General features: G+C 36.4%; 1 protein-coding gene across 2 annotated transcripts in view; it reads left to right on the top strand.

Annotated features, from left to right (window-relative positions):
• The window catches only part of ScsbetaA (Succinyl-coenzyme A synthetase beta subunit, ADP-forming), a 58,425-nt gene that overhangs the window by 17,302 nt on the left and 18,341 nt on the right, over positions 1-22,782 (top strand). For both annotated transcript variants that reach the window (XM_081769550.1, XM_081769549.1), the window contains exons 2-4: positions 11,308-11,570; positions 18,948-19,110; positions 21,569-21,671. In XM_081769550.1, coding sequence (XP_081625676.1) covers positions 11,308-11,570; positions 18,948-19,110; positions 21,569-21,671 — 529 coding nt within the window. The remainder of the gene's footprint in view (positions 1-11,307; positions 11,571-18,947; positions 19,111-21,568; positions 21,672-22,782) is intronic.

Here is a 22,782-nt window from a genome sequence, read left to right as displayed (position 1 = left end):
GGTTCACATCTCATCAATACAAAAAAAAAAAAAAAAAAAAGAAAAAGAAAAAGAAAAGAAAAAAGTAATTGTCCAAGAATCGCTGTTCCGCTTCCAAAACGACATTATCTGTATTATCAGATCGCTGATTTCAAGTGGCTTCTTTGTCTCAGCAAAGAGAAAGAATTCTGGGTGAGTTCAGGCGAGTAGAGGATATGATTGACAAAAGTTCGACTAAACAAGTCGGCTTCCTTTGCTGATCATACTGCAGTACTTTTGTTGCAAATCATTTCCTATCATTTTTCTCCCAAAGAATAGATGATGGTCTGACCTTTATGAAGGTGATTAATTAGAATCACACTATGTCAGACCCCAAATGTCGGGTAATATAACAGATTTATCTCCCTTAATCTTTGAAGTTTTCCCTACCGTAATCTTTTGTGTGAAGGTTTTCTTTCCTTGTTCGTTTGTTTGGTTTGTAGGTTGTATTCATCATAGGAGACGTACAAAGATTTGTTTAACCCTCGCTATAACAAGCCTTAGATATATATGCCGTTACCCGTACTTAATTTTTCTACATTCTGAAAACTGAGATCAACTTTTTATTGCTCTGTCTTTGATGACAAAGGCCTTCACTTTCTTCACTTCAGTCCGTAATTGAAAAAAAAAAATGAAATACAATGAAATCTTGAAGTTTACGTCCCACGCTTATGCCGGCTAGGCTAAAGGAGACTGTGATGATGAGTGAAGGAAATGGTGGAATGAACAAAGTGGGAGAAAACGGGAGAACACCGAGAAAAACCACGCACACGGTGTTGGTTCACCACAAAGCTCATTTGGCGCGAGCTGTGATTAACCATGGACCCCATGCACCGTAAGTTAACACTGTACCATTGAGCCACCACGGTCCCCAATCCGTAATTGATAGACTCTTGAATTACTCACCTGTGATGGACATATGTCCTGTTTGCGTCATCTTTTCCATCCCGTGACAACGTCATATGATAGGTCATCAGTACCATAAACAGCCACCATTTTATCATTTTATTTAGGGGGTCTCTGTTACCCCTTAAATTAAGGAACTTGTACGAGCTTCAATTTTGTTAGTCATGCAGGTTTCTGATATGTGGTGCCTTCCATTTCAATTCAGGCAGAACATGTACGATCACCATCTCAGATATTGTTGAAACTTTTTTTTTTTTTATAGCAACTAGACATGTTTTTAAGAGACCCGTATTTTTTTGTTTTGTCGAAAAAAAATTTCCCGCCAAGTAATGGGCCATCAAAGACGGGGAGTACAATTTATGAATTGTAGAAGACATGGAAAATGGTCAACTTCTGAGCCTCTCCATTCGGCTATGAAGACAGGTAGAGTTATAATTCTTGTTGTGGTATGTACATAGGGATATGAATAAACAATATTTTATTATAGTTTGGTTTGCGCATGCGTATCTTTTTGTACATAAATTAACAAATGAACGTCAATTTATCTGAAAAGTCGAAGTTTGCGAATTATTTTCCAGCACGTCCGGTTCGAATTTTAAAATTCTGTTTTCACGGTTGGTAAGACCTAGTTTCCCGCTTTCCGAAAAAAAAATGTATCGCTTCTGTGTGCAACCGTTTTGTCAAAAAAAAAAAAAAAAAAAAAAAATGTAAAATTTTCAAAAATCGCCGGTTTTGGGCGCCATTTTCTCGAAAACACCATCGTTTAAAATTCTGAAATTTTGTCAGATGGTTCAACTTTACATGAATAATAAACACACCAAATACTATTTTCGACCAATGCTTCATGAATTAACTGCAGCCTTTTAAAGTTAGTGAAGTTTCGTTAACTTTGATGTCACAGTTAGCAACAATGGGAACAATAAAAGTGCAATGATTTGATGATGTTTGTGGTTCACATTCTTATTAAATGAAGAATAAAAGGTTTTCTTGACAGGTTTTTTATTATTTTGATCAAAAAGGCTCTCTGAAATAGTAAAATGAACCTCCCCCTACTTCTCCGTTTTCCTAAACCGAAGTAATCTGAGTTGGAAATTACGATTACGAAACACACAAATTTTAAGTTTACTTGAAATGGCCATCCAATAAATTCTGATGATCTATAAAAAGCCTTAACTATTACCTCAGTGATGATTTGGAATGCTCCAGACAAAGTCTCAATTAAGTGCGATGTCATTACATTGATCGAAAAAGGACAAAAAGTTTTTTAAAAAAAAAAAATCGAAACGTTTTCTTACGCGTTCCAAAGAAATTTATTGACTTTTTATACAGAACAATCCCAGCATAAGAATGGGTCACTCGGAATTTTATACTATTCGACTAAAGTGGGTCAGTCCGCAACCTGCGAGGAAAGTGTGTGTGTGTATTGTGCAAATTTTAAGTTAGCTGCTACTGCGTTGCTACAAATCAAAGGTGCAGCCTGTATTGAAGCTGTCATAAATGACCTATTTCCTTTAGTAGTATGATCCGTAGAAAATGACAGCTATCTTCTTCAAGAATGTGGTGAATGTCCTGGAGTGGAAGGAATAAGTGAGGAGTCTTTAATTATTGATCCTGATGAAAATGAAAGTGTTACGTATGACATATGGGAAAACAATGATCTCGTTAAAAAACTGTGGCACTTTCTGTTTTCGTATCGTACATTGCTGGTTTAACTGTAAGAATTGTAATTCATGACAACATCAAGAAAATCCAAAGAGAATTAATTGCTACCGAAAAGCATCGTATAAAATTTCAAGATACAAATTCTATTTTACTTCATGTGTACTTCGTTGAAAATTGGAGTGTTATTCTGCAAAGTGAAATTCAGAGTTATCACCGGAATATGAAACAACTGAGAGTTTTGTTGTAATAAACGACGATAAAACACACGATTCGGCTCATGTACTCATAGCCATAGACAAGATTCTAAAAATACTCGAAGAAAAGCGAAAATGTATTTTATAGAAAAATGTATATTTCACTTTGAATACGTGAAAATAAGTGTCTACAATTTCCCAAACCGTGTCAGTGATTTCTGATGGTGCTGCATCCCACTTTAAAAATCGCTTTCAGATGTTCGAGATTAGAGAAGGGTCGATAAAGCAGTGATATTTCAGTGAAACCGGCCATGTAAGGGTCTCTGCGACGGTATTGGGGAGGGAAGGGGGTAAAGAATGTGGCAACGCGGCATAACTCTAGGCAAAAACATACACAGTATTAAAGAATTTGTGAGTATAGCGGAAGTACAAACTCCGGGTATTACTCTTGTTTTGTTGCCTGGAACTGAATTCGACGACTTCCGGAAGAAAAGAATGGGAAGTATGCGACCGGTAACTGGTATTCAACGAAGTCATCTTTGGCTTTCGGAAAATGGCGAAGTTTTTATGGCAGTAACGGGTCACCATGAACTAACTTCATGCTTCCCCCAAAATCGAGCTGCTGCAATTCAAAGTGTAGATTTAAGAAACCTTCAAAAAGGAACTATACATAATAATAACCAGGGGTCCATTTAGTTGTAGTACGACATCTTCAAATTCGAATTTTAACTAGCTCAGAATTTTGTCCAATTTTTGTCCACCCAAGAAAAAATTTTGTACCATTAAAATAAACGAAGGAGGGCCATTTCAAAATTTGGCCGAACCATTTAGCTGTAGTGCGACATCTTCAAATTCGAATTTTAAGTAGCTCAGAATTTTGTCCAATTTTTGTCCATTTTTGTCCACCCAAGAAAAAATTTTGTACCATTAAAATAAACGAGGGAGGGCCATTTCAAAATTTGGGGCACTTCGATCACCTGTAGTGCGACATCTTCAAATTCGAATTTTAACTAGCTCAGAATTTTGTCCAATTTTTGTCCACCCAAGAAAAAATTTTGTACCATTAAAATAACGAGGGAGGACCATTTCAAAATTTGGTCGAACCATTTAGCTGTAGTGCAACATCTTCAAATTCGAATTTTAACTAGCTCAGAATTTTGTCCATTTTTGTCCACCCAAGAAAAAATTTTGTACCATTAAAATAAACGAGCGAGGGCCATTTCAAAACTTGGGACACTTCGTCCAATTCGTCCAATTCGTCTTCGAATTTTGTCCAATTTTTGTCTCTAGTGCCGTTTCAAAATTTTTCCACTTACATCACTTGTAGTGATAAAGTTCAAATTCTAATTTTAATTTTTCAAAATTTAGTGTAGCTTTTGTTCATTTTTGTAACACCATGAAAAAATTTTGTACCATTTAATTTAACAATGGAGGGCAATTACAAATAGTGGCCAGTTCGATCTCCTGTAGTGCGATTTTTTTTTTTTTTTTTCGAATTTTGACTAAGTGACTTGTGAGAACTAAGTACATTTCTTTTACCACAAAGAACTTTGTACCATTCAAATAAACGACGGAGGGTCATTTCAAGATTTGGCCAATTCGATGTCTTGTAGTGCGACAATATTTAAATCCTAAGTTTAATTAACTCATAATTTTGTCCGATGCGTGTACGTTGTTGTAGAACCAAAAATAATTTTGTAATATTTAAAAGAACGAATTAGGGACATTTTTAAATTTTAGCCACATGGATTATTTGTAGTGCAACATCTTTAAATTAAAGCTTTTAACAAGCTTACAATTTTGTCTAAATTTTGTACTTTCTTCTATCACCAGTAAAAGATTTTCTACAATTTAGATAAACATCAAGGGGTCATTTCAAAGTTTGGCCTATTCGAACACCTGTAGTGTGACATCTTCATAGTGATGTCAACCTGTTCGGCTCGGCAGGAGCCATCTCGGTTGCGATAAGCCATCGGCTCGACTCAAGTTAGCCACGGCTTGGGTCGGTTGGCTCACGTGAGCCATGGGCTCGGTTTTATTGGACGGAATTAAGTCATCAGCTCGAACCGGCTCAGTTGCGACGAGCCACCGGCTCAGCTCATGTGAGACATCGGCTCGGACCGGCTTGGTTTTGAGATCTGTTGGCTCGGCTCAATTCTCGGTTCGGCTCGGTAGAGACTTAGTCGTGAGCCGAGCCGCTCGAGCCGTTGACAACACTATCATATTCGAATGTTATGTAGCTCAGAACTTAGTGAATTTTTACTATCAACAAAACTTTTGTAAAATTCAAATAAACGTGGAAGAGTCATTTCAAATTTGGCCAATTAGATCACCTGTAGTGTGACCATCTTCAAATTCTGAATTCAAAATGCCGAATTACCATTAACTTGGAATGCAACCAATTCGTATTAAAGAATTAAGAATAACAGCGTACTCTACGAGTTTTGCACCTTCAGAAAATGTAGATATGTTATTTTGTACCCTCGCCGTTAATGAGAAATTCCTAATTAAAAATGCAGAATTACCATTAACTTGGAACACCACCAGCGTCTTCTACGAGTTTTGCACCCTCCGAAAATGTCGACATTTCATTTTGTACCCTCACCGTTAATGAGAAATTCCGAATTACAATTAACTTGGAACGCCACTATTTTATACTGAAGAATTAAGAACACCAGCGTCTTCTACGAGTTTCGCACCCTCAGAAAATGTCGCTATTTCATTTTGTACCCTCACTGCTAATGATAAATTCCTAATTTTAAATGCCGAATTACTATTAACTTGGAACGCCACTATTTTGTACTGAAGAATTAAGGACACCAGCGTCTTCTACGAGTTTTGCACCCTCCGAAAATGTCGATATTTCATTATGTACCCTCGCTGTTAATGAGAAATCCCTAATTCAAAATGCCGAATTTCCATTAGCTTGGAACGCCACCAATTCGTATTGAAGAACCAAGAATACCAGCGTTTTCTACAAGTTTTGCACGCACAGAAAATGTCGATATTTCATTTTGTAACCTCACAGTTAATGAGAAATTCCAAACTCAAAATGCCGAAATAACATTAACCTGGAAAGCCAACAACACATTTCGAAGAAATAACAACATTAGAGTCTTCTGCCGTTTTAGCATTTTCAGAAAATGTGGATAATGAGAAATTTAAAGTTCAAAATGCCGAATAATCATTAATTTGGAATGCTACCAATTCGTATTGCAGAACTAAGAAGACTTCTACGTCTTCTACGAGTTTTATATTCTCTGAAACTGTCGATATTTCATTTTGTACCCTTACAGTTAATGAGAAATTTTCAATTTAAAGTGCCTAATTATCATTAACTTGAAACAGCACACTCATTTTGAAGAAATGAGATAAGCGTTTCCTATGAGTCCTGCTCCTTCAGAAAATGCCGATAATTCGTTTTGTGTCTTGTCAGTTAACGAGGAATTCAAATTCAACATGTCACAAATCACATTTTGTCTACAGTAAAAAAACATATTTTAGCAAAAGGATAGTTTAGTAATGAATAATTAATTAAACTGTACTAATACGTAGATATTATGTTACAAGATAGTTCAATTAATTGCGTTAAAATATGACTAAGTATACTGATAAAGTACATTATTTTATTATTAGCATAGGTGAAAGTGGATCTGAAAAGGAAGAGGATACATGAGGTCTCGCTGTTCCCTATGCCTATCTTTGTCAATTGTATTTTTTTTTTTTTTTTTTCGGAAGTAGAGAATGCCATAGATATTGTCATTAACTTTTAACGCCATAGATAGTTTTTGGAAGCGGGGTAACGGCGTCCACTTGCGTTCCCCTTCACTTTTACACCCAATTGTTTGCTCAAAGTTATTTCGATGTGCAAAACTCGTAGAATAAGCTGGAGTTCTTAATTCTTCAAAATGAGTTGGTGGCGTTCCAAGTTAATGGTAATTCGGCATTTTGAATTTTGAATTTCTCATTAACTGTGAGAGTACAAAATAAATTCTCGACATTTTCTAAGGGTGCAAAACTTGTAGAAGACGCTGGTGTTTTTAATTCTTCAGTACAAATTAATGGCGTTCCAAAATAATGGTAATTCGGCATTTTGAATACGGAATTTCTCATTAACTATCGGGGCACAAAACGAAATATCGACATTTTCTGAGGGTGAAAAACTCGTAGAGGACGCTGTTGTTCTTAATTCTCTAATACGAATTGATGGCATTCCAAGTTAATTGTAATTCGGCATTTTGAATTCGGAATTTCCCATTAACTATCAGATACAAAACTACATATCGACATTTTCTGCGGGTGCAAAACCCGTAGAAGACATCGGTGTGCTTTATTCTTCAATACAAATTGGTGGCTTTCCAAGTTAATGGTAGTTCGGCATTTTGAATTTTAATTTTCTCATTTACTGAGAGGGTTCAAAATGAAATATAGACATCTTCGGAGGGTGCAAAACTCGTGGAAGACGCTGGTGTTCTTAATTCTTCAGTAAGAAATAGTGGCGTTCCAAGTTAATGGTAATTCGGCATTTTGAATTCGGAATTTCTTATTAACTGTGAGGGTACAAAATGAAATATCGACATTATCTGCAGGTGCAAAACTCGTAGAAGACGCTGGTTTTCTTAATTCTCTGAAACGAGCTGGTGGCGTTCCAAGTTAATGGTAATTCGGAATTTTGAATTCGGAATTCCTCATTAACTGTAAGGGTATAAAATGAAATATTGGTATTATCTGAGGGTGCAAAACTCGTAGAAAACGCTGATGTTCTTAATTCTTTAATACGAATTGGTGGCGTTCCAAGTTAATGGTAATTCGGCGTTTTGTTTTTAGATTTCTCATTAACTGTGAGGGTACAAAATGAAATATCGACATTTTGTGAGGGTGCAAAACTCGTAAATGACACTGATATTGTTAATTCTTCGAAACGAGTTGGTCAAGTGCCCCAAATTTTGAAATGGCCCTCCCTCGTTTATTTTAATGGTACAAAATTTTTCTTGGGTGGAAAAAATGGACAAAAATTGGACAAAATTCTGAGCTACTTAAAATTAGAATTCGAAGATGTCGCACTACAGATGATCGAAGTGCCCCAAATTTTGAAATGGCCCTCCCTCGTTTATTTTAATGGTACAAACTTTTCTCTTGGGTGGACAAAAATGGACAAAAATTGGTCAAAATTCTGAGCTAGTTAAAATTCGAATTTAAAGATATCGCACTACAGGTGATCGAAGTGCCCCAAATTTTGAAATTGCCCTCCCTCGTTAATTTAATGGTACAAAATTTTTTCTTGGGTGGACAAAAATGGACAAAAATTGGACAAAATTCTGAGCTACTTAAAATTAGAAATCGAAGATGTCACACTACAGGTGATCGAAGTGTTCCAAATTTTGAAATTGCCCTCTCTCGTTTATTTTAATGGTACAAAATTTTTTCTTGGGTGGACAAAAATGGACAAAATTCTGAGCTACTTAAAATTCGAATTTGAATATATCGCACTACAGGTGATCGAAGTGCCCCAAATTTTGAAATGGCCCTCCCTCGTTTATTTTAATGGTACAAAATTTTTTCTTGGGTGGACAAAAATGGACAAAAATTGGACAAAATTCTGAGCTAGTTAAAATTCGAATTTGAAGATGTCGCACTACAGCTAAATGGTTCGGCCAAATTTTGAAATGGTCCTCCTTCGTTTATTTTAATGGTACAAGATTTTTTCTTGGGTGGACAAAAATGGACAAAAATTGGACAAAATTCTGAGCTACTTAAAATTCGAATTTGAAGATGTCGCACTACAGCTAAATGGTTCGACCAAATTTTGAAATGGCCCTCCCTCATTTATTTTAATGGTACAAATTTTTTTCTTGGGTGAACATAAATGGACAAAAATTGGACAAAATTCTGAGCTACTTAAAATTCGAATTTGAAGATGTCGCACTACAGGTGATCGAAGTGCCCCAAATTTTGAAATGGCCCTCCCTCGTTTATTTTAATGGTACAAATTTTTTTCTTGGGTGGACAAAAATGGACAAAAATTGGACAAAATTCTGAGCTAGTTAATATTCGAATTTGAAGATGTCGCACTACAACTAAATGGACCCGATAACCAGTGGTGCGTAGCAGAAATATTATGAATAAGTCATGAATTACGTGAAGTTGAAGTGCTGTTTATGCTTTCACATGGACCTTCAGCAGGGTACAGGTTTCCGGAAGAGCATAAAAGAAGTGAAAATAAGTGTTTTGTGACTATCGACAATGTGCTACGCAGGGGCAGATCCAGGACGGACTTCTGGGGGGTGGGGGTGTAATACTGCTACTTAGAGCTACTTTTAAGAGCTCCAAACTTTGGGATAGGTTTTATTTATATATAAAATAAAGTTTTTTCTTCTGGGGGGGGGGGGCGATTGTCCTCCTAAATTTACCCCTGGAAGAGTTGTGAGTGAACGAACACCTATTGGAGCATCTGCACGGTTACATGCCATTAGCGAAGAAGACACCAACCAAGCAAATAAATTGTTGGTCCATGTAAAAAAAAAAAAAAATCCAAAGACCATTTTAAGAAAGTAAATTGGAATTTGTGTGTTTCGTAATCGTAATTTCCATCTCAGATTACTTCGGTTTAAAAAAACGAAGAAGAAGGGGAGAGGCTCATTTTACTATTTCAGAGAGCCTTTTTGATCAAAATAATAAAAAGCAGTCAAGAAAACCTTTTATTCTTCATTTAATATGAATGTGAACCATAAACATCATCAAATCATTGCATTTTTATTGTTCCCAGTGTTTCTAACTGTGACATCTAAGTTAACGAAACTTCACTAACTTTAAAAGGCTGCATTTAATTCATGAAGCATTGGTCGAGAATGGTTGTTGAGTTGATTTTGAGTTTAACGTCCCTTTTCAGCAGCGAGGCTATATGAGACGTGGACCTACTGATTAACGTGGAATCCGAACCACATAAGCTCCCGCCGGGAATCGAACCCGGATCTCCTGCGCCAAAGGCGCGTACGCTAACCGCTTAGCCACGGAGGAGCTCTGGTCGAGAATGGTATTTGGTGTGTTTATTATTCATATAAAGTTGAACCATCGACAAAATTTCAGAATTTTAAAAGATGGTGTTTTCGAGAAAATGGCGATTTTTGAAAATTTTATAATTTCTCGAATTTTTTGCGACAAAACTAGCACACAGAAGCGATACATTTTTTTTTCTCAAAGCGGGTAATTAGGTCTTACCAACCGTGAAAACAGAATTTTAAAATTCGAACCGGAAGTGCTGGAAAAAAATTCGCAAACTTCGACTTTTCAGATAAACTGACGTTCATTTGTTAATTTATGTATAGAAAGATACTCATGCGCAAACCAAACTATAATAAAATGTAGTTTATTTATATCCCTATGTACATACCACAACAAGAATTATAACTCTACCTGTCTCCATAGCAGAATGGTGAGGCTCCGAAGTTGACCATTTTCCATGTCTTCTACAGTTCATAAATTATACTCCCCCTTTTATGGCCCATTACTTGGCGGGAATTTTTTTTTCGACAAAACAAAAAAATTTGGGTCTCTTAAAAGCATGTCTAGTTGCTATTAAAAAGTTTCAACAATATCTGAGATGGTGATGGTACATGCTCTGCCTGAATTGAAATGGAAGGCACCATATCAGAAACCTGCATGACAAAATTGAAGCTCGTACAAGTACCTTAATTTAAGGGGTAATTGAGACCCCTTACATAAAATGATAAAAATGGTTGCTATTTATGGTACTGATGACACATGATATACTCCCCGTCTTTGATGGCCCATTACTTGGCGGGAAATTTTTTTTTCGACAAAACAAAAAAATTTGGGTCTTTTAAAAGCATGTCTAGTTGCTATTAAAAAGTTTCAACAATATCTGAGATGGTGATGGTACAATTTTATTTCTTATTTATTTTTTCAATTTTATTTTTTTTTTATTTTTATTTATTATTATTATTATTATTATTATTATTATTATTATTATTATTATTATTATTATTATTATTATTATTATTATTATTATTATTTTTGCCTGAGTTGAAACGGAAGGCACCATATCTATCGTGTCTTGAAACTAAACCAGTTGATATATGTATCTCTAATATACAACATCTTGAAAATAAAGATCAGTTGATTATACCAATACAATTACATCCGGAAAGGAAGCACGGTGGCTCAGTGATAAAGCGCTTACTTGTGGTGCGTGGGGTCCGTAGTTATATCTTCGGCTAAGTAAGTTTGTGGTGGACATCGTGTTCATGGGTTTTCTCGGTTTACTCCCGTTTCTTGTCATCTCATCCACCAGTTCTTCCATTATTTACTTGGATAAGTCATCCGTCTCCCTTAGCCTGAAGGGCATAATCTTGGGACGTTAAACTGAAAGATTTCATTACAAATTACACCTAGATAGCTCTACTTTATGGTGGTAATTAAAGCTTGTGCGGTTAATCTTGATAAACCTTTAGATCATCAATTTAGAAAATTTGTTATTTTTGGTTTTTAACTTTTATATCTTTTGCAGCTTTTGGCCGCTGCTTCCACCAAATGGCAGCAACAACAGGAGAGGGACCTGAATGTCCAGGAACACGTGAGTTACACTCTGTTGAAACAAGCGGGAGTCCCTGTGCCTCCATTTGGATTGGCCAAAACACCTGATGAGGCGGCGAAACATGCCAAGGCCTTGAATGCGAAAGACATCGTGTTAAAGGCTCAAGTGTTAGCCGGAGGACGAGGGAAGGGTTCCTTCAAAAATGGTCTTAAAGGTGGTGTCAGGATGGTTTATACGTAAGTATTTAACTAAAAGACAGTGTGTTTGTTTACAGGACAGGGAGAAATAGTTTTGTTATTACTTTGTGTAAAACTTGATGAAAAATGAACATAAATTTACCTTATTATTAGTTACAATGGCGAAAATTTCCTCGTCTTGAAATATGTTAACGTTCGTTAAATACAATGCTAATATCGAAAAAAATTGATATGGTGTGGATAATCGGTTTAATAATAGGATCAATTATATAAAGACAGTGGTATCATATTTTTGCTAAAGTCAGCCCTAACATAATGAAACGTGTCCAAAAATAAACGTATATTTCTGGTCACAAAAACCTAGGCCGCCTTCCAGGGACTAAAGTCCGAAAAAATTACCATAGATCCTTATGAATTCCTTTTAGGTCTGGCTCATTTTCCCTGCATTTTTGCCACAGTCAGGGGTGGAAATTGAATGATAATATTGCAGTATGCATATAATAATTTCGTTATAGATAAAAATAAATAAATAAGTAAAAGCTACAATACAGGAAATTACTATATAGGTAATTTTTAATCGCAAATTTGAGACATTATTTTATTTCAGTCTAGAACACTTAAAGAAAAGTTATGAAAGTAGGGGAAATTTCATAACTACAAATAGACTACGATGGTTAACCATCTGCTTCACACGATTTGCTAATTATTTTCTGCGTATTTGAGTCTTTAAAGCACATCTTTGTCCGATTATCTTCGTTGGAACCAAAGCTAAGAAGTAATTTATGAAAAACCCATCGAAATCAACAGAATAAAAGCAAGAATATTTTAAAACATTCTTTGTTTTCTAGTATAACATGTTATTCATCTGACCCGTCTTTTGCGTAGGAGATTGAGAGGAAACTGGTCTTTGTTTCTAAGAGGATTGTATATTTCAAGTAACAAAGTAAAATCACATTTACTTGCAATCCGGTATTACAACCTCGCAGACGATAAAGCTTAATAATATTTTTTGCTGCACATAAGGCGAGTTATTTTCCTTTCTTTCTTTTTAAGCTGGGCACTTAAAACGATTTGGGGGGGGGGGTGAGGAAAATCGATAAAAACTTTCGTAAGTTGTTTTCTGTAAAGTCCTTCAGCAAGTAACTCAGTAATTAATATTCAAAATAAACATACAAATCTTTAAAATTATGAATCTTTATAAGAAATATAATGAATTGTTTATTACTTCTGTCTCTGGTGCATAAAGACTGTAGTGGACACACACGATGAGTGTGGGTTTTCTCGAAGTTCTGTTGTTTCCTCCCTCCTTCATTTCATCATTATCATCCATTTCATTATCACGTCTCTTTTTTTCTAGGTGCATAATCGTGGAAAGTTAGACTAAGTAAGAGTTTCTCTGTTTTTAAATTAGGGAACTATAAAACTATTTTAAGCTAAATTTTACACAATTCTGGAGAGAAATTTGAGTCATTCAAATACATTCACACATTGACCCTTGTTCTGCTTTTTCGTATTATGGAAACGACAGATACCACACAGAAACACCGAAAGCAGTTTAAAAAATGCACATGCTTCAATATAAAATCCAGGATAAATTCCACCTTGTAATCTGCAGCCAAGCACCACAGACACCCATGTATGGATACCAGCGACCAGATCAACGAGAAGGGTTTTCAAACTTATCGTGTTCGTCGGTATTAAAAATTGGATAATATAGCTGGATTTTGAACTTTCTTGGACAATTTAAAAGTTTTCTGGCATCTTAAATATTCAATATTGTTTTCGCTTGCAAATAATAATAATAATAATAATAATAATAATAATAATAATAATAATAAGCATTGATAAATCAAATGGTGATTACTGAGCCTTTTTTTCCATTATAAGTAAATCAACATAGAGAACAAAACTAGGTTGCTACTTATGTCGAATTTCAGTTCAAAACCTATTTTTTCTTTACAAACGTGTAAGAGGTAGCAAGTAACGCCAACGTTTCATTAGTAAACGTAACTGACAAGTTTTGTAGTGCTAAAATAACCGATAATGTAGATATAAATTAGCAGTTATATTTATTTTCTTACATAATGAAATGTTTAACAATTATTCGAAATACTGAGTAAGTAGTTTGATTAATATTTTTCCATATTGCTTTCTATTCAAGAATACATATTAGAAACAAGAAAGTAAGAAGAAAGAAAGAAAGGATGAAATTTTTTGGTTTAACGGCCTATAGTTATGCTCTCTAGACTGAAAGAGACGGATAATTAATGAAAGTAACTGATTGTGATTTTTTTTTGTCCCACCGAGAATTGAACCCAGGATCATGTGCACATTAGATGCAAGACGAAAAGGATTTATGATTTGGTTTAATATAAATGGTTTAATTTCGAATATTACGTAGCTGGGATGCATTTATAATTTTCTTAAATCCATATCCAACATGAAACATGACTGTTCTCTGCAATAAAATGCAGATTCTTTACCTGTAAAAAATAGTTCTTAGCAGACAAGATTCGAACCCATTGCTAAAACAAGCATCTCTATAGAGTTCCGTGATGCTAAGAACCAAATCAAAAAGCATAACTTCGTAAGTGGTCCATCTGTGTGTATCTAGCTTTTCTGGTGATCCTGTCCCCTATAAGGTTGAATCATTCCGTATCATCCAGTATCCTAGGTTTTGACTTTCATCTATCTACAGGGTGAGGCGTAAGTCGGTTAACACCCCTGTAGCAGACGAACGGCTTGGCGTTCACACTTAGTTCATGGTATATGTTGTTCGGATGGATAATGGTCCATATTGCACGACATGGTTGCAATGGAAGCCGCTATCTTGCATCCAACTTTGGATTTTTAAATGGGAAGGGAGACATGTGAGGTATCTTTTGACACGAGTGCGATCTCAGGGAAACAGTAGTGCAGTCCATTTTCACCTACCGTATTTAGTTCAAAGATTATTGCGTCACAAAGAGTGAATATTTGGCGTTACAGCATGTGCTGTATGTGCTGCTCTTCTTAGGCAAGATATACTGCAAGGCGCCTCTGCCAATCCACATGGACTCGCAACATGGTCGATGGTTTCACAACATTGCAGAATTCGCTGCATCAGATGGTGGATATCACGGATGGGTCCTTAATAAACCAGATTCTTCAAATGGCTCCAGAGGAAGAAGTCTACTGGTCTAAGATCCAGGGATCGTTGTGGCCACTCTATTGGTCCCCGTCGCCCTATCCAATGTCCTGGAAATCGTCTAACGTGCAATTGGCGTGAATATCACCCATAGTGAGGTGGAGCCATGTCTTACTGGAAAAAGGATGGGAAATTCCGTCTTCATTCAAGAGAGCAGGCAACACCACATCCTCGAGCAGATTATGATATTTCTCACCAGTCAAGATGCTGTGAATGAAGTCCGGTCCAATAATGCGCGTCTCCCAGATTTCACAGCACACCATCACCTTTTCCCCACCCACCTCTTTGCTGTCTTGACGCCAATCTGAATTTGTGTCACTCTAGTATCTATAATTTTGTCTATTAACCTCCGTGGACGAAACCTAATGCCTCATCACTGAAAAGAACACGTTGTGGGAACATGGGATCCTCCTCACACCTTTGTGTGGCCCATTCAGCAAACTGCACCCACCTGTCTGGATCATCCTCTGTTAAGTGCTGCTGGAGTTGCATCTTGTATGGGTACCACTTCTTCACATGCAGCACCCGTAGCACTGATAGCTGACTGATTCCTGTTATGGATGTCATACGACGAGAACTGCGTTTTGGGATTTTCACAGCAGCAGCCAACACTTCTGTCGCCTTGTCGTCGGCAGTAGCGGTCCGTGGGCGTCCGAATCGATCCTTGTCGTACACCGAGCCTGTCTCATGAAACGTCAACAACGTTAGCACTGCAACGTGTGAGATGTTCTCCCTCTCTGGGTGGGATGCATTAAACTCAGTCGCAATTACCCTAGCAGATCGTTCACCACTCTTCTTCACGATCTCGATTCGTTCTGGGATTGTTAGCGACATCTTACATCACGTGGATCAACAGAGAAAAACATGCTGTAATGCCAGATTTTCACCCTTTGTGACGCAATAACTTCTCAACCAATAACACTAGGTGAAAATGGACTGCGCGACTGTTTTCCTGAGATCGAGCTAGTGTCAAATGATACCCACATGCCCCTCTTTTCGTTTAAAAATCCAAAGCTTGGTCCAAGATAGCGGCTTCCAGGATGGCCGCCATGGCAACCATGTCCATTATTGACCCGAACAACATTTACCATGAACCAAGTGTGAACACCACGCTGTTCGTGTGCTACCTAACTTATAGGTTCCAGGCCGTTTCCTTCCTTCCCCAATCCTTTCTGCTTTCCCTTTCCCCGGATTGTGTGCTCGCCGAGGGTCGTCATCCCTCAAAAAGCGTGAAGGGCTAAATGGCCTTAGATGCCGACAGCCCAGAAATCTAAATCCTATCCTACCAAAGGACGTAAAGGTGTAGGTTCATTTTTTTGGACTTAGTTTCTCAAAGGCAGTCTAGGTTTTTTGTAAGTTTCTCAAAGGGAGTCTAGGTTTTTCGTGATCAGAAGTGTACAGGAACTTCAAATCTTCTAGGGTCTACATCCTCGTACATGTTCGTTTGTCACTATGAATAGTGAGTGTAGATTTCAATCGGTTGAGAGATTGAGAGCATGTACGAGGATGCACGTATGAGGAGAGAGTCTCTGTTACATAGTAGAAAACTATCAAAATTCGTTCATTCCTTTTAAAATGGTTCACAAGAGAAAACTCATGCTGGGAGTGTACCAAACTATATACTGGATGTTTAGGTACTAAAAACGTGGGAAAAGTAGGCAAATACACTTGCGATGCTAAAAATAGGCACTTTACTCTAACTTGAAGTTGAAATAGTTTAAAATTTGATAATAAGATATTATTCTCTTCCAGTTTTGTATGTAATGAAATGTAATGAAAATCTTTTCTATGCATTTCTATGTAAGCTTACAAAATGAGGTTGATGAGAATTAAAACTCACTCCATGTACATAATTTCCAAAGAGGAAAAGAAGTAAAAGGAAAATATGGTTAATGAAAATAGTCGCCATCTGCAACCATACTCTTTTCCCATCGTTTAGTTAACGATTGGATTCCGTGTCCTAAGAACTCTGTAAGTTCTCAACCACATTCTGCACTGACCGACCGGATATTTTCTCCGATGAAGTGATCGAGATGCCAGAAAACGTGGTAATTGGTAACGTGGTAAACGTGGCGTGCGAGTTTTAATTAAGTCAATCACTTGAACGATCGACATTGGTGCTTCACCTCGCCTGAGAAAGACACAGTGTATTCCTTCTACCATAAACAAAACTACCAGCAACAATACCTGTTGGTGGAGCTAGTTTAGGAAGCCGTCCTAAACATTAATCATGATCCAACCATTGTCCTCACCATTACGATTGTCATAACATTTTTTTTTTTTTTTTTTAAATCTGATGTGACAAATTGATATAGGAAACTTTCCCAGTTATTCCTTACACTGAGAGAACTGCATACCTGTAGACGGCGATTCTTGTCGGTCAGTATCATTTCATGCAGGACTCATGACTCTAATGTTGTCACCTTACCAATTGCACGGTGCCGCCGAACTACAGTGGTACGATATATGCGTAACTCGTCTGAAATGACACGAGTACTTTTCCGACGGTCCGCTTCTATGATGTTCCTGAGGAGCTCAACTGAATGTGATTTTGGTCGATGCCCGAGAGGATCATTTTGCTGTGCTATGTCACTGGAACGAAATTCAACAAATACACGGTGGATAGTGCGTTCATTCGTCATTCCTGTCCAAAATTTACTATTAATTTGTTTTGTGATTCTTATGTGCAAAAGGTCCCGTTTGAATTCGTTAAATAATAATAAATAGATAAATAAAGTAAGACTATCCATGGCTTTGGATTGATTATTTTAACAAAAGAAACACTGACCAAAGCTTAAAACATACTTTAATTTAAATTATAATAACGGTTTCGGATATCTAACATATCCTTCTTCACATAATATCCTTGTCTGAAGAAGGATACATTAGATATCCGAAACCGTTATTATAATTTAAAATAAAGTATGTTTTAAGCTTTGGTCAGTGTTTCTTTTGTTAAAATAAAGTAACACGCAGTTGTGTGTTTTCTGTAATGCACTTTCATACGACTCTGTTCAACAACTCACTGCGTCCTGGGTATTTGAGCGCACCAGCCTGTTCGTAGGACGTGTACAGAGTTTGTGATATTATACGCGTGACCTGAGTTCATACGTGTATTTTGTTGCTGAGGTGACTTTCGCACCAGGCGCGTCAAAACCATCATTTCATTCACACCAACGTAATAGCAAACACACAGTAGACGATCTTGACCTGAGAGTCAGTTCACGGCCGTGAATTATGAATCACTCAGTAAACTGATGATTGAAGAGGGGAGAAGTGCCTTGAAACTGTATGCAGATTTTGTGTCTTGTCGATGATTTTTTTTTTTTTTTTTTTTTTTTAATAATGTATATCAGTTTTTCTGCAGTGACTTTCTTCGCACAAGCCCTCTTCTTTCCTGCATATTTTCTCATATCTGTACACCTACTGACATGGGCGTCCGAAGGGGAGAGCAGGGTGAGGCTCGAGCCCCTTCCCTCCCCGGTCACGATAATTTGTTAAATTTCTTAAGATTTTCTTAATACAAATAAAAATGCCAAACGTAATATAGGAACGAGTGATTTAAGCCCCCCCCCCCAAATTGTATTCGAGCGCCCATGCCTACTGACCTGCTCTCATTTTGCGCCAAAATATTCAGGCTCTACAAACACGACCAACAGTGTGAAATTGATACACGCTTTTCTTCAATTGTTTCTCTTGTACTTTGGCAATGAAACAATTACTTGCAAAACCTAAAAGTAATAATTTATTTTATCCGGAATGCTTTTGTCTCCTAAGTGCTATAAAGTATTCATAGTCACTGTAGGATGCATATTGAATAATTCAAATAAAGATGATTTTACCTTATATCCGGAGAGTTAAAACTTCTTTCATACGGCTTTAATATTCGCTGACATCTTCATCAATGACTTCAATAACACTCTAGGCCTCATCACTGGCTTGGTGATTAGTGCGTGTACCTTTGGTGCATGTGGTCCCGGTGGAAGAACACAATTTAATTTCACAATCATTCTTTTTCATTAATCACTGTCCCCTTGATCCTAAAGGGCATGACCGTGGGGATGTTAACCAAAATTTCATTTAATTTTATTCAATGACCCTTCTGGAAAAAAAAAAAAAATCACTTCTGAAAAAGTACGTAACAAAGTTAGATTTTCATCGTTCTAGTGTTCATATATATATATAATAATGATGATAATCGGCATTAATTGAACTAATTCTCTTTTTAGCCCAGAAGAAGCGAAGGATATTGCTAGCAAGATGATAGGACAATATTTGGTTACCAGACAAACAGGAGAGAAAGGACGAATATGTAATCTTGTCATGGTTACAGAACGCAAATTCCCGAGGAAAGAATATTACATGGCTATAATGATGGAGCGATCTTTCGGAGTAAGTTTATTTTCTGATGACTAATGAAGACCTGGTAAATTTTAAGATTTTAATATCTAGAATATATATTTAAGACACAGTTCTACTTCTATTAATTTTTAATAAATAACCGAGAGACATTACTTAAAAATATGCAGACAATAAATAACTAAATAAAAACTCATTGAATGTCATTGTGGCTTAAATTCAGGAACTTCTTTGCAACTGGTCTTTTTCTGTATTATTTTGTTTTCTTTCTTGTCTGGTAAAGCATTTTTACGAAAATATCCACTGATGGAAGCAATAGGGCACATAGTTATAACAAAACTAACAACTTCCGTCTTTTCCTTTTAATTGAATATTTCCCCCCTCTGTGGGAATGTAGTCAGTACCATATCTGCTGCATTATCGGAACCTTTCCGTTACGTCTCCTATTGTACTGTACAATAATATTTTCTGTCATATAAAGAACAGTTTATCAGGATATTCTGTAGCCTTAATTTTGGTTTGTAACTCACCAAATGTTTGTCAATGAATTTTAGCAATTCACTCACTCAAAAAGTGAATTTAATGACAACAAAACAAGATGGTGGAATTTCACGTGAATCGTTAAATTGAACAATACTTTCACAGAAACACTCAGTGAACTGCTAAAACATAGTGACGAACATTAGAGGATTTAAAAACCGAAATTAGGCCCACGTAATATTCCGGACAAATTGTTCCGTACAAGATAGCAAATAATACAATAGGAGATGGAAAGGGAAGGATCCGGTAAAATGATGCTAACGACGCTCTTAGAAAGGAAGGAAATGTTTAGTTAGAAGAAAAAGACGGAGGTACAAGGTAAGTTTTAAGCTTTCTCAGTTTTGGGAATATTGATATTATTTGTTGTTTGATGATGAACTTACTATTTACTAATTAGCAATTTGTTTACCAAATTGAAAGTAATTTACCACTCTGACTCTGACATAAGTAAGTAAGACATCCTTGGGAATGAACGTGTGCCATCGCTACTATCAGTGCACAGAAAATGCCATTCCTGATGGCGTTATTACTTCATAGTGAATCTTCCTTTGGGAGCACGTAAAATTTCAGTCTTACGGGACATAGTATCCAGTAAATCATCGATAGCATCGTTGCAAATGGTACCATTTGTCATAAGAGTTCCTGAAATAGCTATTGTTTGTTGCGGGTCTGTGTGGACATTGGTGCAATTTTAGTTGTCCAAGCATTCGTGTTCGGAGATTGTTAGAGCCCAACAAAGTTTGAACTTATTCTTTCACTTGGGGTCCCTAAGTGAACTCGCTAAGTTAGCTTTGTGGTGGACAAACACCGCGTGCATGGGTTTTCTCGGATACGTCCCGTTTCCTCCTACTTTCGTCCTTTCATCATTACCATCCATCTCATCATACCTTTTCCCTTAGCATCAGCACACAATCGTGGTATATTTAACTAAAAAACAAAAAGTTTGAACATCATTTCGCCTCTTTCAATGGGTAGTCAACTTTGCCTTGAGACATCATGTAAATTTGCATTTTCAAAGAAGGGTAACGATCAATCTTGCACTATCTCGATGTATTCAGCAGTATTGATATGTCTATTGCAGAAATGAGGTTCCACCTTTCCAAATTCCATCCCACATCATGACACATATGCCGTAGTATTTCATCGTAGGCTGCTGGTTTTACGGTAAACCGTGTCTTGTCGACCGCTGTTTCATAATTCCATAAGTGTAATGGCTCATTTCACATGGCGGTGACTCAATTGTGTCTCTGTTAATGTGTGGCTTTGTAAGCAGAGGTTTGTTTTTGGGGACATGTAGTAGAGTGGAGGTATTTTGGTCGAAAAGATAGGCGAAAGTTGAAGTGAAAATTCCAATTGACAGTAAATTGAACCATGTTACTACTTAGTTCAGTAGCATTGATGTCACATGAGAATCATCCCTTTTGATGCATATCAACAGAGAATCTATATTACTAGTGATTATCCAGTCGTGTACAGCGAATGTATTTCTGCTCGGCGCGTGCCAAATAACGACAGTTTGTGATTGTAAGTCTGTTGTGTATTGTGAAATATTTGCAATGAATTAAAAGATAAGATTATGTACTACATTTTAAAAGTAGGAATATTTGTTTGAAAGTTAATATTTATACTTTTTTGTTAAACGTGTCTAAAATTTTAATAGATACTAGGATCACTGCAGAAATCATGGCAACTATTTGTGTGGGTGGGTGGGACGGGGGGAAAGCCGAAGCAAGAAATTCTTAAATATGTAAATGAAAGATTAGTATATATGTAAACATTACATGTAGGGAATTGGTTGAAGATTATATATATATATATATATATATATATATATATATATATATATATAGAGAGAGAGAGAGAGAGAGAGAGATTTATGTATATAGATTATATCAGGTATCAACTGCAACTAATAAGTGTTAATTAACAAAGTTGTGTTTGTTAATTACAGGGCCCAGTGTTGATTGCTTCGTCACAGGGAGGAGTAGAGATCGAAGAAGTGGCAGCGGAAAATCCAGATGCAATTATTACCATGCCTATTGACATTATGAAAGGTACTTAATCGTTATCTTGTAGCTCTGTAGAAGCAATGCGAAATTCTATCATGTACATACAAGCTACTTATTTTAGATAACAGTTTATTATTTTACTAAAAAATATGTAGATGAAGTTCCTATATATACCTCAAATTCGTTTTCTTTTACTACATAGTTTCACATAACAGACGAAGTAAATAAACACTTGCAGTAAGCCATTTGTATCTAGTTCAAAATAGACGTCAGTCTTTTCCCTGCAGTGAAAAGAAAAGCAGCTGTTCAATCGATCGTAGTAGTAGACCCCCCCCCCAAAAAAAAATCTTTATATAAAAGTAGCCTCTCAGTTAGGTACAATGGTGTGTAATTACAAAAAATACTAACAAATTTGAAAACTATATATATATATATATATATATATATATAATCATTTATTTAAGCAATATTTACTATAAAAAATTAAGCAAAAATATAAATATGTACGTTTGACATTAGAAAATATTTACAATACATTTATATGCGTATAATTAGTATTCCAAATGAAACCTCAGCACACACAAACTGATTACGATTTTGGCAATCTATCTTGTTCTTTCCTATTGCTAGATGGTAAATAAAGAGCTTCGGCTTTGCAGAGAATGTTTACATGTTCTTTAACTTAGGACTTTTTTAAATCAGCAATTACTTCTTAAAATGTTGATGTAATAGACATAAGTAATTGGTTGTTAAACGATGAATTCCTGAAGAGTACAAGGTAGTTGTGTTTGTAAAGCAGGGTTACAGGTCAGTTTATGAATCGTAATTATGAAGGGAGAAATAATATGAATATGCATGTTTGCTATGTAAAGGATATACCTGTTCGTTACTATATGCTGTTATATCGTATCGTAATGGCCTGTAGTGTACTGTACATAATTTGTAATTGTGTATTTACGAGATTTTGTGCTTTGCGTTCATAAGCAACATCGAATTTATGAAGGACAGAGTCCTACTATTAACATAGGCTCCGAATCACCACCGGGATTTGAATGTGGTGCAGTTGGTGGATGAACAGGGCCGTCCCGCCGTATTCAACCTACAGCTGGATTGCAGAATCACTCGGGGGCGCGGTGGCTCAGTGGTAGAACGTTCA

Source organism: Thermobia domestica, chromosome 8 (assembly GCF_964235325.1).
Source record: "Thermobia domestica chromosome 8, izTheDome1.hap1.1, whole genome shotgun sequence".
In the NCBI taxonomy this organism is placed as follows: Eukaryota; Metazoa; Arthropoda; class Insecta; order Zygentoma; family Lepismatidae; genus Thermobia; species Thermobia domestica.
This window is presented reverse-complemented; position numbering and strand designations above follow the sequence as displayed.